At 53.3% G+C, this 20115-nt stretch overlaps 1 protein-coding gene across 4 annotated transcripts in view; it reads left to right on the top strand.

The window, feature by feature from the left end:
• The window catches only part of SHB (SH2 domain containing adaptor protein B), a 148473-nt gene that overhangs the window by 120413 nt on the left and 7945 nt on the right, over positions 1-20115 (top strand). For 2 of the 4 annotated variants that reach the window (XM_021066254.2, XM_084990237.1), the window contains exon 5: positions 266-385. The exons of 1 other annotated variant lie outside the window; for it this stretch is intronic. In XM_021066254.2, the coding sequence (XP_020921913.1) occupies positions 266-385 (120 nt within the window). Of the gene's footprint in view, positions 1-265; positions 2754-20115 lie in introns of all 4 variants that reach the window. One more of the 4 variants, XR_014824256.1, reaches the window with a different exon arrangement.

Here is a 20115-nt window from a genome sequence, read left to right as displayed (position 1 = left end):
AGGCTTCATTGGGGTGGAGACCACATGGCCTGTTCACTGTTCTGTCTGCAGGACCTGCACGCAGTAGGCTCGGCTCACGTCTAGTGAATGACTGATGCACGAACACACATGCGCACACATACACACACACACACACACACACTCACACACACAGCCTCGTGATGAGGCCTGGGACACTGACAGCTGCCTTCCAGGGGAGGAGCAAACTTCAGGGTGTCACTGTGGGGGTCCGTCCTTCCTAGGTTCTGACTCCGTTTCTTCACAGATGGTATCATGGAGCCATCAGCAGAGGAGACGCCGAGAACCTGCTGCGACTCTGCAAGGAGTGTAGCTACCTTGTCCGGAACAGCCAGACCAGCAGGCACGACTACTCCCTCTCCCTGAAGTGAGTACGCCCCGGCCACCCCTGGGGCCCTTGGCTGCCTCCAGCGATGCATGGCCAGACCCTTCTGTCTGTGGCAGAAAGACCCACCCGAGTTCTCCCCTGGGAAACTTGCCAGCATGAGTTATTTCAAGCCTTGCTTTTCCAATTTGATCTTATTCTCCTGGGATACAGAGGAGTTTTTATGTTCTCTGTTTCCGCCTCCCCAGAAGAGGAGGGGCCTTTTCTGAGGATTTATATTAAATATCCAAGAATAGCTTTCACATCTGCAGTGAGCCAGGGCCTGTGGAAGCTGTTAGCATGCCTCATCCTTCTCTCAGACCTCACAGCAGCCCTTTGATGAGAAACATCTTGTCCCCATTTTGCAGATGAGGAAACTGAGGCTCAGAGAGGGGCCCTGGCCGGCCCAAAAGGCAGGGCTAGGACTTGAGGCCTAGTGTTTGTCTCCCCACTGCTCCTGCCGCCGCCCTAAGAACCAGCCTTTTCCTTATGTTCTCGGTTGCTGTTTGGGAAAGTCTGACTTCTGTGTGTCACACAAAGGTTGTGAGGGACATTGTGAAGATCCAGGAAGGATCCTGCCGGCGTTATCACCTATAAGCCCTTTGGAAGCTGTCAGGTCTTTCTGATCCATGAGACATTGCTTTCAGGATAGATGGACTGGGAATAAGGAAAATGTCTAAAACCCATTTTACAGATAGGAAAACTGAGGCCTGGTGAGAAGAGGGTTTTAAAGAGTTCGTGACAGGATTGAAGGATGGACCCAGGCCCTTCAGCCAGCACAGACCACGAGGAACAGTGCAGCCCTCTGCCTGCTTCCTTTCTGCTCTACTTGCCTTTATGAGAAGCCATGTGATGAAGAGAGGGTCTGCCAGGATGCGAGTGTCAGGAGCCAGTGTACAGGCCAGGCTGTGTAGGCAGCAGGATCAGTGTATCCAAGGAGAGAGATTGTACTGTGCTCTCTGCTCAACTGACCCCACCTGAGAGGGACAGTGACAAACCACAGAGCAGAGCAGGGGCAGGAAGCAGAGGCACTGGAAGTCTGCCTGGAAAAGACAGGATGTGTGGAGACATGGGGAAACCACATCTTTCAAGGACATCAGGGCAAAAGGAGCAGCATTGGTGGTGAGGGGCCGGGGTGGGGAGGGGTGCGTGATGGTTACGGGTGGGCAGATTCCAGTTCAGTGTGAGGCAAAGTGTTCTAACAGTCGGGGCCGATCAGGAATTAGAGTGATCCAAAGCTGCCTCACGAGGTAGCTGCTCTTATCCCTGTGCAACCAGGAGCTAGACAACTGCTTTGCCAGGGAGGCTGTGGAGGGGTTGCCAACCAGCGGGGAGGGCATTCAGAACAAACAGCCCCTGCCTACTTCCTTGTCCACCATCAGGCCTGGCGGCTTAAAGAATCAGGCCAGTTATTGCAGCCAAGGCAAATTCAGTGCACTAAACCGCAGCTGGGGCTAAAGGCAGCCAAAGCCAGAGGGCTGTCACTGCATAAAGGAGAGAACAGTGGTGGGGGTGGGGACGGGTACAGGCCGCTGGCCATGCTACCAGGGGCAGGGGGTCTCAACTGCTCCACACAGCCCCCTCCCTCCCTCCCTCCCTGTTCAAGGTAACCTAGTAACCCGGGTGCCCGTGAATGATGCTTCCAGATCTTCATCTTCCCACCTCCAGGTGAATTGTGCCTTTCTGGGCTGCAAGAGGTAGAAGAAGCAGGTGACATCAGAGATGAGACTCCATGTTACCACCCTTTCCTGCTGACCCAGAAACCTGCCCACCTCCAGGGCTTCTTCACACCCATCACACTGGCAGTCTCTGTTCCTCAGTGGAGCACATTCTTCCTGGAATCCCGTTGTCTGGGGCCAGGCTGGGGGCGTTCTTCCGCAGAGAGCTGGTTGATTGCTTGGAGTGGGGGAGGCATGCCAGGCCCAGTCATTTGCCATGAGGGCCCTGCCGCCCATCTGCTTAGTCACTGGGGACTTGTTGGGCCCCAGCAGTGGGCGGGCGGCTGGCCACAGGGGCCCCTGGTGATCCCACTACAGTCCTGCACACAAGGTTGCAACAGCTTCCTGAGTACCCTGGTTGTGTGGGCAGAGGCACCAGCCTGGGGGCACATGAGGAATCTCGAACCCTTGGCAGAAGTACTCATACCAGCAGTGCCTGCGTGGTCCCTTCCTCACTGCCCTGTGCCTGTGCCCTCTGTTAATGCCAGCAGACCCAAACACCAGCTCAGATGGGCCTTCAGAAGAGTGTTTCTGGAGTTCCCGTCGTGGTGCAGTGGTTAACAAATCCGATTAGGAACCATGAGGTTGCGGGTTTGATCCCTGGCCTTGCTCAGTGGGTTAAGGATCCGGCGTTACCATGATCTGTGGTGTAGGTCCCGGATGTGCTCGGATCCCGCGTTGCTATGACTCTGGCGTAGGCCGGTGGCTACAGCTCCAATTTGACGCCTAGCCTGGGAACCTCCATATGCCGCGGGAACAGCCCTAGAAAAGGCAAAAAGACCAAAAAAAAAAAAAGAAGAATGTTTCTGTCACAATCCATTTCCTCTCTAGCTTGTTCCCTTCTCTAGAGAGTAGGACTGTTCTCGGAATGGACAGCACCTCGATTCTCTTCTGCTCTGTAACAGGCTTATCGTCCAGGAGCCAGGCTTCCCCACTCCTTGGCTCTGTGGCCTTGGCAGCCACGTCCCCTCTCCAAGTCTGAGAGTCCTCACCAGCACACGGGAGGTGACATTGCTCTCCTTACAGTCAGACAGAGATGCTTTTCAGTGTCTCTGGCTCTCTTGATTTCCCCAGTTCATAGGCTCAGCCACCCTTTGCCCTTGGGGTGCTCCGGCCTGATCCCTTCACCACCCAGGCAAGGGGAGGAAGCTGAGGGCACAGCCCAGGGGCCCATGCTTGGACCCCGGATCAGAGCTCTCTGCTGTCAGGCCCCAGTTTGTCTTCCTACACCCACCCCGTCAGGGCGCATCATCAGGAAGCATGGTTTAGATGACCGGGCTTTGCCCACGGCTGCTGGAGCTGGAAGGTGTAGTTTTGCATGCTTGTCCAGAGTCATTAGCTCCCAAACGCCAGAGGGGCCATCTCATCTGGTCAGTGTTCCCTTGAAGGAAGCGAGAGTGGGGAGGAGGGCCAGGCCATCATCCTCTGGCTGGCCAGGGCAGCCCGCTAAGGGGAGGTGGGCTTATTTTCCAGAGCAGCCCCAGTCAGGCTGCCAGCCAGGCCATGACACCTGGCATTCCTCACCTCAACCACAAAGAGAACTGCCCTGCTATTGAATGTCTCAGCTCCTTGGGGCAAGTGTCAGCTTTGCCAGCCACCGCAGAGGTTCAGGCTCTCTTAGATCTTGAAGCCTGCCCGGCTGGGGCAGGCTGGAAGGTAACATTATCGGGAGCCCGGTGCACATTGACAGTGGAATTCCAGCTATGTTATCCTGTGAGCCCTGGGCCCTGCTGTGAGAGTATCCTAGGGTGGAGAGAGCGTTTGGGGGAGTCCAGCCTCAGAGGACCGGGCCCTCCACCCCTTGCATCCTTCCCTTGGCAGATATTTATCAGAGCTCTCGGTACCAGGCACCAGGCTGGGCAGCAGAGGGTGCAGAGCTGAGGACAGCCCCGCCCAGGCTGCAGAGCACCCAGTCTGGGCCTCATTGCTTGCAGGTCTACACAGAGCTGAGCGCGCAGGGGTAAGAGGGTCTGGCAAAGCCGCGGGGCAGAGGTATGCTTGAGCCTTCCAGAGAGGGTAGGTGTTCCCCAGACAGGGACAGTCGGTGGGTATCTCAGGTGGAAGGGACAGGCCAGGCAAAGCCCTGGAAATGCGGAAAAGCCTGGGCAGGGCTCACGACCTGCAGAGGAGCTGAGACTTGGTTCTTAGTGACCAGGGCACTGAAATTCAAGGGCCACTCTTAAGCACGTGTCCGAGTGCTGGAATCCCAGTCTCACCTTGCATATCCACAGCACTTCATGACGTAGAAAACCTACACACTGGCCCCGGGACAGCCCCCTGGGGTGGCCAGGGCAGACATCACCACCCTCATCCTCACCTTCGGGTAGAGGAAGCTGACCGGCCAGCCAAGACTGGGGTGGAGGCAGCAGACTCCCAGCCTGGTGTCTCCCCAGCCCCTCCCAAGCCCTCCTTACACCAGTCAGAAGGTCATCAGTGTGGAACCTGAAATGACCTCAGAAGCTTGTCTGGTCCAGGCCCTTTGCTTCATGACTGGGGGGCCTGGGCCCAGAAGGGATAAATGAATGACCACCTCCCCAGATGGCAGTGGACCACACTGACAATAGAGGTGGTGACTGCTCCCCTGTGGGGACCAGAGAGATCCCTGAACCAGCCCAAGCTGCCACCTAGCTGCCCCTTCACCAAAAAGCACCTGCACGGAGGCACTCCAAGGTGGCACCTGCATTCCTCGCCTCTGCACATCTGAGTGCCCTCCCTGTCACGTGCCCCCACCTGTGAAGCATCTTACACAAGTCGTGCCTCGTTGCTCTTGAGCTCTGCCTGCATTCCCTGCTCCTGCAGAACTTCCCCTCTCCCCATCACTAGCCTGACCTGACAGGGCGGCAGGCCCTGGTGCCCTCTCGGCTGCCAGCACACACGTTGGCCCCAGCACCTACCACCAACCCCTGGTTCACTCCCTCCAGCCTCAGGGAAGCAAAAGCTCAAGCTTTTAGAAATTGGCAAGAAAACACTACCCTCTAACACAGTTTCCTGTCTGGAAAGGCAAGCAGTGGGGGAAAGGGATGAAAAGTCTTGAAAAATCTCATTAACAGGGTTCCTTAGGCCCTTTGGACTATGAATGACTCTTTGCAAGTTCAAGTTTCATGAGTTTTTGCAAAGGAATCTGGACAAGATGAGGGAAACAGGACTTCAAAGACAGGAGGGTTTGCAGCTGGGGGCAGGGAGGCAGGGTTTGCTCCAGGGCCTCCTCTTATGCCGGGCAGGCTCTGCTGGCTCTAGGCCACTCCCTGGGAAGGGGGAGGCCAGAGTGGCCCTCCTGAGGCCACTGCAGGATGCCCCTTCTCCTTTGACAAGGGGCCCAGCCGGACTTTAAGCAACAATCCCAGGGATCCCTCACTAATGGGCCTTCAGTTTTCAAATCCCCAAAGGCAAATTGCACTGCACCCTTGCAAATGTGGCCCAGAATCTGACCTCAGGAGACATTTCTGAGGTCTGACCTTTTCCATCGGGCTGCAACTCAGGCTTGATCACTCAGGAGCCTTCCTCAGCCCATAAGCTCTGCCCCTTCAGTGTCTTATTTACCGGCCTCCGGTCTCCAGGAGTTCATAGCCCAAGCAAGGAAGAGGTAGTATTTATACCTGTAACTCAAATAACTCATAGAAGGCATTTAAGGCTACCTAAGGCAGAAAGTGCCCAGAGCCATGAAAGCGGGAAGGAACCAAAAGAAAGGGGTGTTTGAAGACTGGGCAGGTTTTAGACCTTTGACAGGGCAGCCAGGCAGTGGGAATGGCCCCAAGGCAGGAAAATGCAAACCTTGAATAAGAACAACAACTAACATTAATGGGGGCCGAGGAGAGGAGCGGCCCTCATCGCCAGGCTGAGGAATTAGGGTTCTAATCTGTAGGGCAGGGTTGCAGTAGGTTTTGAGCAGGGTCACTGTCATGCCTCCAGAGCTGTGTTCTAGAGCCACTCATGAACCAGAGTATCAGGTGGAACACCACTTCTGCCTCCTTCTGCCCCAGTATATCCACAGACATGCCACCTGAGCTAGCACAGTCCCAGAGGCTGGGAGACAGTGGGCAGCACATGGGCAGGCCTCCCAGGGGAAGAGCCAGGGCAGCACTTTTAAAGATGTCGAGGGAAAAGCATGGGCTCTGCAGCCAAAGATACCTGGGTTCAAATCCTCGCTCCATCTCTTACCTGCTGTGCAGTGCTAGGCAAGTGACTTCACCTCTCTGATCATCCCCTGGAAAGATCTGTAAGCCAATCTTTTTGTTTTTGTTTTAAATTTTTTTTTTATTATGGTTGATTTACGATGTTCTGTTAATTTCTGCTGTACAGCAATGTACGCAGTTATACATGTATATACATTCTTCTTTTTTCACATTATCCTCCATCAAGTTCCATCACAAGTGATTAGATATAGTTCCCTGTGCTGCACAGCAGGATCTCATTGCTTATCCACTCCAACTGCTATAGTTTGTATCTACTAACCCCAAACTCCCAGTCCAACCCACTCCCCCACCCTCCACCTTGGCAACCACAAGTCTATTCTCCACATCTGAGAGTTTCTTGCTTTTCTGTAGATAGGTTCATTTGTGCCGTATATTAGATTCCAGCTATAAGTGAAATCATATGGTATTTGTCTTTCTCTGTCTTTTATTTTTTATCTATATTTTTTTCTCTTTTGTCTTTGAGGGCCGCACCCACGGCATATGGAGGTTCTCAGACTAGGGGTCGAATTGGAGCTGCAGCCGCCGGTCTACACCACAGCCACAGCAACGCCAGATCCCAGCTGCCTCTGCAACCTATACCACAGCTCACGACAATGCCAGATCCTTAACCCACTGAGCGAAGCCAGGGATCGAACCCGCAGTCTCATGGTTCCTAGTCAGATTCGTTTTTGCTGCACCACGATTGGGAACTCCTTTCTTTCTCTTTCTGACTTTCTTCACTTAGTATGAGAATCTCTAGTTCCTCCACGTTGCTGCACATGGCAGTCTTGTGAAGTTTTTGTAGTAATTAACACAGCTCGGCAGGTACAGCCCATAGCAGGTGCTTGGTACATGCCTGTTTCTGCTCCTCCCAGCTTTCCCAGAGCCTTTGGAAGTTGCCATGGAGGCAGCAAGGTGGACAGGGCTGCCCCAGGTCAAGAGCTCTAAGGGTGCATCCAGGCTATAGCCGCTTCTGAGTAACTTCGGCAAGTATCTTCCACAAAGATGATCTGGGGTTGATTGGCAAATTTCCTTCAAGGGTGAGGGCTCCATGCTTAGGACAAGCTGCCTTTCTGCTCAGTCCTAAGGATGGTGGGGAGGCTCCATCTTCTTCTCCAGGTGGGGAGGAGGGGGCAGGACAGTTTATCGAGAAAACACCTCCTGCTCTGATGGCTAAATGCCGCCCAACGTCAGGTTCCTGCTTGGAGCTGGGAGTTTGTGCTGACTGCTGGGCGGCCAGTCTTCAGCCAGCAGATCCTTCCTGGGAGGATGGTGGGTGTAGCGGGGCCGGAGGAGCTGATGGGCTGCATTCCAGGGGCTCTGGGGGTGCGTTTCTGTTAGAGTTGTTTTTCTTTCTTCTCTCCCCTCATTGATTTATATAGTAAAGGAGAGAGTTTTCAAACAGTAGGCATGTCTGGGTCTAGGCAGGCGGGCGAGTGATTAATCTTAGTTTGTTGCTGCTGACAGCCAGAAGCAAGAAATAATAAAGGTTTGCTGGCAGGGGCGGGGCGGAGAATGAAGAAAGGCTGCTCACCCTTCGTTCATCGGCAGGGAGCACGGACTTCACTTCCCCCTGCTGCCCAAGAACCCCTTGTCGGGTCCACACCTGAGGCTCCAAATCTCAGCTTCAGGGTGGTGGCCGCTCCCGTGGGCAAGCCATTAGGCTGGTTCCCCAGACCACGCGGAGCCTCCCCAGCAGCTGTTGTTTCCCTGCCCAGCAGGACCTCCAGCCCCAGAACGTGGGACTCCATCACCATTTGCCCCTGAAGACCAGGCTTCAAGAAAGGCAGGTGTGTGCCACCCAGGGCACTGCCTAGCTCTGCTGATCGGGGCCCTGGGTTCCTGACTGTGCATCCCCATGACCCTCTGACTCTGCACTTCTCTGAGCCGAGAGGTGGGTGTGAGTAGTGGAGGAGCAGGGGGAGTGCAGGAGAAAGATGGGCATCAGGCAGACTGACACAGAGGTAGCTGACTAACTCCAGGCAGATGGGGGTGGCAGGAGGAGGATTGAGGCAGTTGGGGATGGGCAGGGTGAGGAGCAGCCCAGGCTGAGGAAACAGCAGCCCAGGAGGAGAGAAGCCGCCCACTTTCCAACCCACAGTCTTCAGTATATCCCCTCACTGGCATGCTCCCTCATCTACCCAGTATGGAGGCAGCATCGTGCAGCAGAAGGCAGAGGCTCAGGACCAGTCTGGCTTGGGCTTTTGAACCCCAGCTCTGCCACTTATTAGTACAGTGGTCTTGGACAAAGGAACGTAACATCTCTGAGCCTCAGTTTCCTCATCTCTAGAAGGGGTTTTATTTATTTTTATTTATTTATTTTTTTGTCTTCTCTAGGGCCGCTCCTGTGGCACATGGAGGTTCCCAGGCTAGGGGTCGAATCGGAGCTGTAGCCACTGGCCTATGCCACAGCCACAGCAACGCAGGATCCAAGCCGCGTCTGCAATCTACACCACAGCTCACGGCAACGCTGGATCCTTAACCCACTGAGCAAGGCCAGGGATTGAACCTGCAACCTCATCATTCCTAGTCGGATTCATTAACCGCTGAGCCACGATGGGAACTCCTAGAATGGGTTTTACAGATGTATTCATGAAGAGGTGATGTTTGTGAAGTGCTCAGCGTGTGCCTGGCAGGCAGTAAATGAGTGCTAGCTCACTGTCCTTGTTACAGACTTTGGAGAGCCAAGGGTTATTGAGGAAAGAGCTTGGTGTGGTCCAAAGCCTTGATAATTTTCTGCGTCTGTCCATGCCCCATCTGTTCCCCTTTTGGGTAGTGGGTATTGAGAGTTTATGCAGGCTGCAACTTGGGAAAATCCTGCATTGCTATTTGACTGAGACACAAATCACAGAGCTAGAGTCAATCCAGGTTGCCTTCTTCCTGGCTGTGTGACCTTGGATACATCTCTTAACCTCTCTGATCTCCCAGTTGCACATCACCTGGCCCAGTGCCCTGCACAGGTGGAGAAACTGAGGCCCAGAGAGGGGAAGAAGCTTATCTGCCTCCTGGTTTCCCAGCCAACCCCTGTTTTCTGGCAGCATTTGTGCCAGCCTGAGACAAAGGGGTGTCTGTGTCTTTGCTGTCACTACATGGAGGACTTCACATTCTTGCAGGGCTGATGGAGAGAAAATGAACTTTCTGCTCAATTAGCACGTGGCGTGTTTTCTCCTTCTCAAAGGTTTAAAGGAAATGCTGCAATTAGGAGCTGCTGCTGTAGGCAAATCAGCCTTCTCAAACGCTCCTCAAACGTGCAGGAGACTAAATGAAAACAGAGGACTTTAGGGATAGAGGTTTTCAGAAGCCACATCTGACCATGGATGTCTGGAAGGCAGATCAGGGTGAAGGGCTGGCTGCTGAAGAGCCTGCAGCAGTTCAGCGAAGGCCTCAGGCAGGTGAATGGAACGGAGGATGGTGAGAAAGAGGGAGAAGTCAGGGCCTTGTCCAGATTTCAGAAGGGCTTGCCAAGTGAGTGGTGGTGCAGCCAGCTGCGACATAGACCTGGAATCGTCAGTTTTGAAAAACCCAGGAAACTCTACCTAATTCAGCTGCCCTCTTTCCATCACTGCCCAACATGCAGAGGCAAGAGGTGCCTGCACTTACACTGCCAACCCCATGGCCAGACCACCCGCTGGCTTGGCAGTGCCCAGCCTGCCTGCCGATGGCCTGGGGTTTCCCTCCCTGACCTGCCGCGTCCTCCCTCCCGGCCAGGCACACAGCATTCATTGCCCTTTGCTCCCCCGAGAGCTCCCTGGTCCCCTCTAGGATCTGAGCCACTGCGATTACATTTCCAGCTGGTTTCTAATTATCTCATATCACCCGCGTAAATCTGCCTGTGTGGCTCACTCGCCGGGGGTGGGGGGTGGGGGGGGAGGCGTTCCAACTGCCCAGAAAGCCTCTCGTGCCCTGGGACAGATTCCCTTCTGAGTCACTGGGTGGTCTCTCCAAATGAGAAAAACATTTCCTTTAAATCCCATTTCTAACATCTTGTTAATAGGACTTATTTAATAATATTTTTGCAAAAGCCATCTGGGAATGGCTTGATTGGGGACTTACAGGGGTGTATGGGGCGTTGCAGGGATAGGCCATGGTGACAGATACAGACCTTGGATCTGCCATCAGTGAAGGAACAGCAACATGGACAAGGATGCAGTCAGGGACCAGAGGACCCCGGCCTGAATCCCACTGCTTCCATCAGCCTACAGGGTCACCGAGGGAGTTACTTCATGTCCCTGAGCCTCAGACCGGACACAGCAGAAGGGAAAGCTCTTTGTAAACCCTGAGTAGCTGTGTGAATGCAGGTGGGGTCAGTCACAGAGCCTTTGTGCTTACCCCAGGAAGGTATTGGAGGTCCTGTTTTGCTGATAGGTAAATAATGCAAAGGCTCCCAGAGGAAATATGATCAGCTCTCACCTAGAGGCCTTTGGTGACACTTGAAGCAACCAGTTTCATGCAGTAAAATCCCCAGGTTTCCTGTTCCCCAGACCTTCAGGCCCTTGAGACCAGAAGGGTCTCAAACCATCAGATCAAGACCCTGGCTTTCGGATGAGAGAAACAGGCCCAGGAAGCGAAAAGCACCTTCCCAAGGTCCCGCAGGGAGTTGCTGGCGGAGCCCAGAGGTCTTAACCCCCATCCCAGGGTTATTATCTCTTCTGAACGTCTTGGCACTATGTTTTCTTCTCCCATTTTCTCCATAAACGTTCTTGGTATTTCAGGCGGATTTATAAAATCAGATGTCAGATTTTATAGCTCTTGTCTTTGCTCCCACCGTTCAAATGCTAAAGCTATAAAAATGTTCTGCTGTGTATGAGACTGTGTGTGTGTGTGTGTGTCACACTCGCACACATACACTCTTCCTCTTTGCGGGGGTGGAAGCCCCTCCACCCCTGGTTCCTGGGGTGCCTCCAACCTGCCCTGTTTTGGGCAGCGCCCCTGGTGAGCAGCCGCCATCCTCCTTCCAGCCATGGGTGCTTCCTGCCACTTTTAATGCCTTTTTTTTTTCTTTCTTTTTTTTAAAGATTGTTTCACTCAGGAGGAATATCAGAAACAATTGGTTTTGGCAAAGCTGGCTTACTAGATATGCTTTAATTAGAACTTTTTTTTCCCTGCTGTTTTCCTTTTGAAAATCTATGCGCTGCTCACAGCCCCCGGGTGGCTTGGAGATCAGCCTGCCACATTCTCAGCACAGACTTTCAAGGCAGAGGCAACAGGTCAGCAGTGAAGTTGTCACTGCCGTGTTCCTACTGGGCACCAGGCCTTTGACTGGATAGGGAGACAAAGATACATCAGGCTCTGAGCTCATCGTCTGGGCAGGGGGACAAGCAATAGGTGAGTGCTGTGGTGAAGGGAGCTGTGACGGAGAATAAATGAAGGAAGAAAGTGAGTCTGACTGGGGGCATCTTGGAAGGCTTTCTGGAGGAAGTGGCCTGTGAGCAGAATAATAACGTTTTCGGAAGTAACAGTGGAGGAGGAGGATTAGGACTGAGGTTAGAGGACAGGCCTCTGCAGTGTCCCTCTCCCTGTGCTGCCAGCTTGAGTTTTCAATTGTCCCTTCCACATAAGCCGCCGGCTCCAGGCGGCTAATAATATTGTGGACAGAGACATGCCTTGTCAACTCTGAAGTCCCCATCAGCTCTCTTTGTCTCCCCACAACGTCTGCATTTCCAGTCCATTATCTTTTCCACAGTTCCTCCCCAGCCCCCAGCTTGTCCAAGAGCAATCATGTGCCCATCACTTGAACCCAACACTAAAGGTTGACACCCCACCCGCGCGGAGCACAGCCTGCCGGGGGAAGACGCCTTTACACGGTGCCAGGTGGGCTCTTTGCAGTCCGAGGTACCTGGTGTTAGAAATTAATTTGAACAGACTTCTGTGGCGTATCCTCGGAGGCAGGTAGAATTGTGCCAATAACAATGATTAAAAACTTGGGGCAGTATATGAGTTCTGACACAAGTGGCGATGAAACCACTGAAGTGGCAAATGCACGAGATAGTGTGTTCTGGGCACACTCAGGTTTCAGATTCACAGTCTCCAAATGTTAGCGTAATCCCATTTTGAGCTCAGACTTTCAAGCTTGAAAAATACTCTTTCCTCCTGAATTGTTCCAGGCTTATCCCCCCCAAAATCTTCTGTGACGAAACGAAGGTTGACTATTTCACTTTCGTGGGAGTTGTGCTTTTAAAAAGCAATCAGTTCCAATAGTAAGTAACTTTCTGGAACTCAATTACTTGCAGCCATGCTGAAAAAAACTGTAATTAATGTGGTCAGACCTTAGCCAAATAATAAAATGAAAGCTTTGTTGTGTATCAAGGCAGAAATCAATTTCATTAGGGAGCAAAGGGCCAGAGATTTAATTTTGAGAAAACTCTCCACCCTGTGGACAGAGGTTGTCAAGAAGCTTCCAGAATGAATGCCCAACATGAGAGGACTCGCCCTCCAGAGCCCAGATTACTAAGGGCTGACAGTGACCTTTCAAAATTGCATTTGCCAACTTTCCAAGTGGAGCCAAAGCCAGCAGGCTTTTGCTTCTTAATGTTCTTGGACTGGTGTCCCTTTTGGTTTTGGTCAAGAGGGGCATGTTGTCTATACCCGCTGACATTTGCATGCCAAGGAGATCCTGTTCTTTGGGATTGGGAGGAGGAGGGAGACAGAAGTGGATTCCAAGGTCAGCAGACTCCAGAAAGCAGTTCAGCGAAGGCTCCAGTTGTCCACAAGGTGGTGGAGTTGGATCCAGAGTTTGGGGCTAATGGCCGAGTGGGACAGATCCACTGGCGACACTGTCCACTTGCAGGCCCCCGACGAAGGAGAGATTGTGAGCAGCAGGAGGGACCAGGATGGGAGAGGACAGGAGCTTCTGCCCTGTGAGCACAGCTGGAGAGAGGAGCAGCCTCAGGTTGCACCTGCTTCTGTGTTCCGCTCTCCAAGGGGCCATCCCAGAGCAGGCACAGCAGCTGTGGCCCACAGGGTCCAGAGCTCAGAGCTGGTATCAGTAAGCTGTGCTAAGTCACTTTCAACTCAGAACATGGGAGGACATGGGCAAAGCCATCGGAGGTTGGAGAAGATAAGAAGTCAGCTCCCCAGCACTGGCGGTTAGCAACCAAAGCTGGACATGAGCCGTGAACGTGGACTTTCCATCATCAGAGAGAACTGGAATGATGGTTCTCAAACTTGAATACGCACCAGAATCTCTTGAAGAGCATATTAAAGTCAGGTTCTGGTTCCAGAGAGGCCCAGGGAGCCCCAGGCATAGCTGGTCCTTAGGGACTTGGGTGTGGGCGTCTGGGGCACATTTGAAGAAACTCTGTAATTGAGAAACCTGCACTCCCCTTCCAGCCCTGGGACTCTGGGGCATCTGGAATGAAGGTGAGTCCTTTTGTTTACTATCTCAGCAGTCATTCCTCTTCATTGTGTGGTGTGAGCATGTCCTGTGTGCTAAGTTTCAAAGCTTTGGAGGTTTGCAGGACCTCAGGGGTTGTCCTGAGAGGGCTGGGACCAGGGCCCTGATGTCCAGTTTAGAGCACTTCTCACTTGCTTTCAGTGGACTTTAGGGAACATCATAAAGTTCTCCCCACTTCACAGTAAAGAAACTGAGGCGCAGACCCCCAACAACTGTTGGGAGCTTTTCCACTGAAAACCACTGACATTCACATGATTTGCAAAAGGCCTTTGGCCAGGGGGTCTGGGTGGCTTAGAGTCAGCCGTGTGCCTTTGAACATCAGGCAGGAGGAATGGACCCTCAGGTTAGAGGCAGGACCACTGAGCAGGTAAATCTGTTTTAACTTGCAGTTTTTAAAGGCCCCTCTGGATTTTCCTTCTTTTTTTTTTTTTTTTTTTTTTTTTGCCTTTGTCTTTTGTCTTTTTTTAGGGCTGTACCTGTGGCATATGGAGGTTCCCAGGCTAGGGGTCGAATCAGAGCTGTAGCTGCCGGCCTGCACCACAGCTACAGCATTGCGAGATCTGAGCCACATCTGTGACCTACCTACACCACAGCTCACAGCAACGCCAGATCCTTAACCCACTGAACGAGGCCAGGGATCGAACCTGGCATCCTCATGAATGCTAGTTGGGTTTATTAACCACTGAGGCTGGATTTTCCTTCTTTATTTGGCTTTTTTTTTTTGTAAAACTGTAGCTTGCATCAGGAGCTTTATGAGCAAGTACCCTTTAATGAATCAGTGATCAGTTAGCAAGGGACGCCCCCACCAGCAACTGGTCCCATTGACCTCATCTCACCCCCCTCTTCTCACTCACTGGCCTCACCTGGGTCGACCCCAGGTTTCCAGCTCTTTTGCCTAAAAAGCCATCCTCGCTCTCAAAGCAGCATGATGCTTACCCCCAGGCTGCCCTTGTCCAGTGTCTGCCCACCCCTGTTCTGGCCCTTCCTTTGAGTACCGTGGATTCCCCCTGCACCTGCTGGTTGAGGCTCGGTGGGGATTGCTCCTGGGAAACAGCCTGGATCTCTTTGCGGCCCTTTGGCAAATTCTGTAGAGAGTGCCCGTCGTGGCTCAGTGGAAACGAATCCAACTAGTATCCATGAGGATGCAATTTGATCCCTGGCCCTGCTCAGTAGTTTAAGGATCTAGCATTGCTCTGAGCTGTGGTGCAGGTCACCGATGTGGCTTGGCTCCAGCATTGCTGTGGCCATGGTGTAGGCCAGCAGCTGCAGCTCCTATTTGACCTCTAGCCTGGAACTTCCATATGCTGCAGTGTGGCCCTAAAAGCAAGCAAACAAACAAACCAAAAAAAAAAAAAAAATCTGTGTTGGGTCTTAAGCCCTTAAATAAGGAGCTGAGTGGCTAACCATTATCAGGCATTCATGCTTCTTTCACACAGACGTCCTCGTTTCCCCCTTCACAGCTACTGTGAGGGTGGGCTCTTGTTACTCCAGATTTCATAGATGAAGGATTTGAGGTACTGGCGACTAATGAGTTGCCATTATTGAAATTTGAGGCTGGATTATTCTGTGTTGTGGGATTGTCCTCTGCATCGTAGGCTGTTAAGCAGTATCCCTGACTGCGAAGGAGGTAAAGTCACCCTAGTTGAGAACCCATGGGTTCCAAGGAGAGTATGAACAGAGAGGGGCTTGCCCTAATAGAAGGAGACCCTCCCCTGGGCCTGAATGCACTCTGTCCACCCTGTTGGCACAGGTGTGAAGAAGCCCGCTTTGGCCATTGTGCTGTCCTCAAGCCCAGGATTCGCTGTGCCTGCCCCTCCCCCTGTGTGAGGTTAGCCACCCTGCCCTGCTTTGGTACTCCCGGCCCAGGCTGGCACGGCCCCTGGGCCCCTGTGATGTCTCTCACTGGCTTGAGAACTTCAGTGCTGGAGAACTCCCTCCACCTTTTCCAGATGGGGCTGCTGAGGCCCAGAGAGAGGGGAACCTGCCCAACCCGTGACATCACTGGGATCACAGTTTGAACCCAGGCATCTGACTTCAGTCCAGCCACCACCATCAACCCACCTGCTTCGAACACAGAAGGGTCTTTGTGTTCCCAGAAAAGTCCTTGATCAGAAGTAAAACAGAAGAGTTCCTGTTGTGGCGCAGGGGAAACGAATCTGAGTAGTAACGTTGAGGTTGCAGGTTTGATCCCTGGTCTTGCTCAGTGGGTTAAGGATCCGGCATTGCTGTGAGCTGTGGTGTAGGTCCCAGTCTCAGCTCGGATCCTGTGTGGCTGTGGCTGTGGTGTAGGCCGGCAGCTATAGCTCCGATTAGACCCCTAGCTTGAGCACCTCCATATGCTGTTAGTCTTCCTGAGAAAACTGCCCCAAATGGGTTCATTTTGACCTACTAGTGTTTTGTGTGGCCAAAGCAAACCCAGCGCCTCTCCAGGTTTGCCGGGAGAGGCATCTGCCAGCTGTCCTTCTGCCTAGAGATGGCTTTTCATTGTGATTTACTGAAGGCCCTCACCCTGAGCCGCCAACTTAGAGCTTGAGAAATGCCCGGGCTTCTCTGGGAGGCTAATCGCTGCCGATGTATTTATTGAAAGTCTAATTATTTGGTTGTAAATCAAGTCGTTTGGCTCAGCAGTGTTCTCACTTCGATGTTTATTCGCTGTAACTTGGCACGTGTGTCTATGGCTTGTCACCCTGAAGGCTTTTTCGGAAGGCAGTGGACGGCATGTGACCTCGTAAGCCCCTTCCCCCATGTCGCTCAACCCCTAGAGCATCTCGGCTGCAAGGGGCCTCTGTGCCCCCCACTCCATACATCACACAGTTGGAGAATCCCATCACAGCTCGAGGAACTCATGTCCTGGTCCCCTGGTGTCCCCTCAGTGACTCAGGCAGGTGGCTCCTCACTCTGGCCCTTGGTGTCTTCGTGTGTGCAGTGGGTGTCTCACAGACATTGCCAGCCCTCCCAGCTTCTTTGCAAAGCCACAGGTTGGTCCAATCACAGACCAAGGGCAACAGTGGTTATCATGGGGGACATGTTTGTGTGCCAGGCTCCCAGACCCTGTGCTGGAAGTTCACAGGATGAGCAGATGCTCGCCTGCACGCTGTAGGCCTCTGGGATATGTCAGCCAGGTATCTTTTTCCCCGAAGGCCCCCATCACTTGAGATCTGGGTATTTTTCTTACCCAGCAGGTCCAGGATTCTCCTCAGAACATGCTTCTCTGCAAGCACTCAGGAGTGTTTCTGGATTGGCAGCACCTGTTCACAGGTGTGCAAGGAGAGTTTCTCTGTAGACACTTACCCAGCAAAATATCCCATCTCCCTGGAGGTCAAAGAGCAGACATTCTGAATCTGAGCTGCACGCTGGCAGAGGTAGCCCTGCCAGCTGTGAGGTGGGGCTGGGGCAGGAAGTGCCTGTTTTGTACACCCAGGACAGGTGGCCATGGAGGCCCAAGTTATCTTGCCATGGTCACCTTCCAGGCTGGCTCCCTCAGGATGCTCCCTCACCCAAGGTCACTGCAGATCAGCAGCAGAGCCAGACCTCATTTCAGTAAAGGGAAATCAGGCCTTGAACCTCTCTTACCCCCAGTTAATTCAGCACAAATGTCTATGTCCACCCTGACTTGACTGCACACCTATGGGGACAGAAGGGCCCAGTAGACTGGCCTCATGCACTCTCCATGCTGGTCACAGGGCCTGTGTTCTGAGGGCTCTGGGGTGAGTGCTGGTTGCCCTTGTCATGATCCTGTGACACCTCCCTCCCCTGAGAATCCTGCAAACCCATTGTTGAGGGCATTTCAAGTGCACCACTTCAGCCTTTCTCTTCTCTTACTGATCTGGCCCCCAGGATCTTTGCACAATGTAAGATTCAATTGCTTTTTGTTTTTTTTGCCTTTTCTAGGGCTGCTCCCATGGCATATGGAGGTTCCCAGGCTAGGGATCTAATTGGAGCTATAGCCACCAGCCTACGCCAGAGCCACAGCCACGCCAGATCCGAGTTGTGTCTGCAACCTACACCACAACTCACGGCAACGCCGGATCCTTAACCCACTGAGCAAGGCCAGGGATCGAACCCTCAACCTCATGGTTCCTAGTCGGATTTATCAACCACTGCACCACAACGGGAACTCCAGATTCAGTTGTTTAATCAAAATGACCCCACAGGAAGAGGAAGAGATTGAGCCACTCAGAGGTCTGCTGGCTCCACAGTGGGGAGGGCCTGGGCTCTCCGAAACACGTGATCTTAGGGGGGATTTTGTGTCACATTCATTCTATCTAGGCCTGGGCAGGGGTACCGGCCAGCTCTGTCCCCAGAAATGATTTCTTTTGGAATCCCAAGGAAAGAGGGGGCTTTGACCCATTGTCCCTGGGGCTCCTCAGACGAGACTTCTCTTTCTGGTTTGAGAGGCAAGTGCTTTTGTACCCCCTGCAGCGTGACCCTCTAGGGGCTCCCAGGCCTCTTCCCCTCACTAGGCTGGCTCCTCTTTGGACCAGTGCTGACCAGGCGAAGTGGTCACTGTGTTTGGCTTTGGAGGAGGCAGCTTCTACCCTGGCTGGACCACACTGGGGGACCTGGTGGAATGACCACCAGCCCTCAGGAGCTTACGGTCCAGAGGGGAGGAGATACGGGTCCTCGTTTCCTGGCTCAGGACAGACCCTTAATAGATAGCTGCTGGATAGATGGATGGATAGACAGATGGACGAGGTGCCCAGCTGTGTGCCAGGCATGGGCTGAGGACCCAGAGGGGACTAAGGCTTGACCTGCTGAGAAACGTAACAGTGAACAGAGTTCCTGACCTCAGGAGCTCATGGAGCTGAGGGAAGCCACGTATCAGGGCAGGAGCCTGAATGGACACCTGGACCCACCTGGAGGGAGGCTCAGCAGGGGGAAGGTGAGGCTGCAGTGGTTGTTTCAGGGCCCTGCCCAGACCTCAGAGTCAGACAGACATAGTGAGGTCCTGGCCCCATGGCCCAAGGCCCAAGGCCCAAGACCTCCTTCAGCCTCAGTTTCCCCATCTGGGAACCGTGTCGGTTGATCCCAAGTAACTTAGCAGCCTTGCTGGGGGCTTAAACAAGGTGTGCACGAAGAGGGAGGACCCGGGACTCAGCCCACCGAGCCCTGGATGCGGGGGCCCAGCTTCTTGCTGAAGCCACAGCTCACCTTGCTGTGCACCTTGGGCCAGAGTACTGCGCTCTCTGACCTCGGTTTCCTCTGAAGTACCCCAGCAGGGTGAGACGGGTTTGTCCCTGGGTTGCGTCTCGCCCCAAAAGCACTGTCCAGAGCCCCACTGCGTCCCTGTGTGTGCTGGTTATGTGATGTGCTCTCTCTTCTCCCTGGAAGTGTTTATCTTTTCCTGTGCTGGACGACGTCCGGCTGAGATGTGCCATTGGCTCAGCTCAGCACCTGGTGCACAGGGGGGTTGAGCATTCCTTCTGCAGGGGCGCTGGGGAGCCCTGGGTGGTTTTGAGCTAAGGGACCATGTTCCAGGGCATCTCAGTCAAGAGAGCAGCTCCCCAGCCACCTTTCAATAGAGGGAAATCAGAGATCACCTCTGTGTGTGGATACTTGGAACCAGGTCCTCCATGCTAGTCCCAAAGGGCAATTTCCTTGCCTTTTCCTGCATAAATATTATATGCAAGTATTTTTAAGTCATTTCATCGTGAAAAGAAGCGATTTAACATAACTATTACCCAAGATTCTTCATGAAATATGCATCAAGCAATTAGGTCTAAAAGCGAGAGGTGAGGCCTCGCACCCTGCTCGGGCCGGCAGCTGCGGGCTGAGTGATGTTTTATTAAAGCCCATGATTATGAGACGAGGTGGGGCCTGTTATTAGGCCCGGCGCGCCAGGCACGTTTGATAATCCTGGTGATGAGGAGGTGCTTTTTGTGATGGTAATGAGCGATCTGAGCGCCCTGACAGCCCCCACATCCCCAGCCTCTGCCAGCCTTACAAGACTCATTAGACAGGTCATCCAGTGGAGACACCCCTAATTGTGACTTTGCTCTCGCAAGATGTCCTATCAAAGGAGACAGGGCTGACACAGGAGCTCGGCGGGCAGTGGCAGCCCTCCTGAGCTCCCCGGGAAGCCGTGCCTTCCCAGAAGCGGGGATGGGGAGGATCTGGGACTTGGCCCACCGAACCCTGGACACAGGGCCTGGGTTCTTGCTGTAGCCACAGCCCACCTTGCTGTGGGCCTTGGGCCAGAGTACTGTGCTCTCTGACCTTGGTTTCCTCTGAGGTACCCCAGGAGGGTGAGACGGGGTTGCTTCATGCCCCCAAAGCACTGTCCAGAGCCCCACTGCGTCCGTGTGTGTGCTGGTTATGTGATGTGCTCTCTCTTCTCCCGAGAAATGTTCATCTTTTCTCTTCCTGTGCTGGACGTCGTCTTCTGCAGAGTCGGGAGTCTTTAAAGCCATCCCTGGCAGTTGATTCTAAATCTTCACCTGTTGTTAGGTA

Source organism: Sus scrofa, chromosome 1, assembly GCF_054392235.1.
Source record: "Sus scrofa isolate SSC_HxYL_T2T_F1_AM1 chromosome 1, Sscrofa_HxYL_maternal_Yorkshire_Landrace_v2.0, whole genome shotgun sequence".
Lineage (NCBI taxonomy): Eukaryota > Metazoa > Chordata > Mammalia > Artiodactyla > Suidae > Sus > Sus scrofa.
This window is presented reverse-complemented; position numbering and strand designations above follow the sequence as displayed.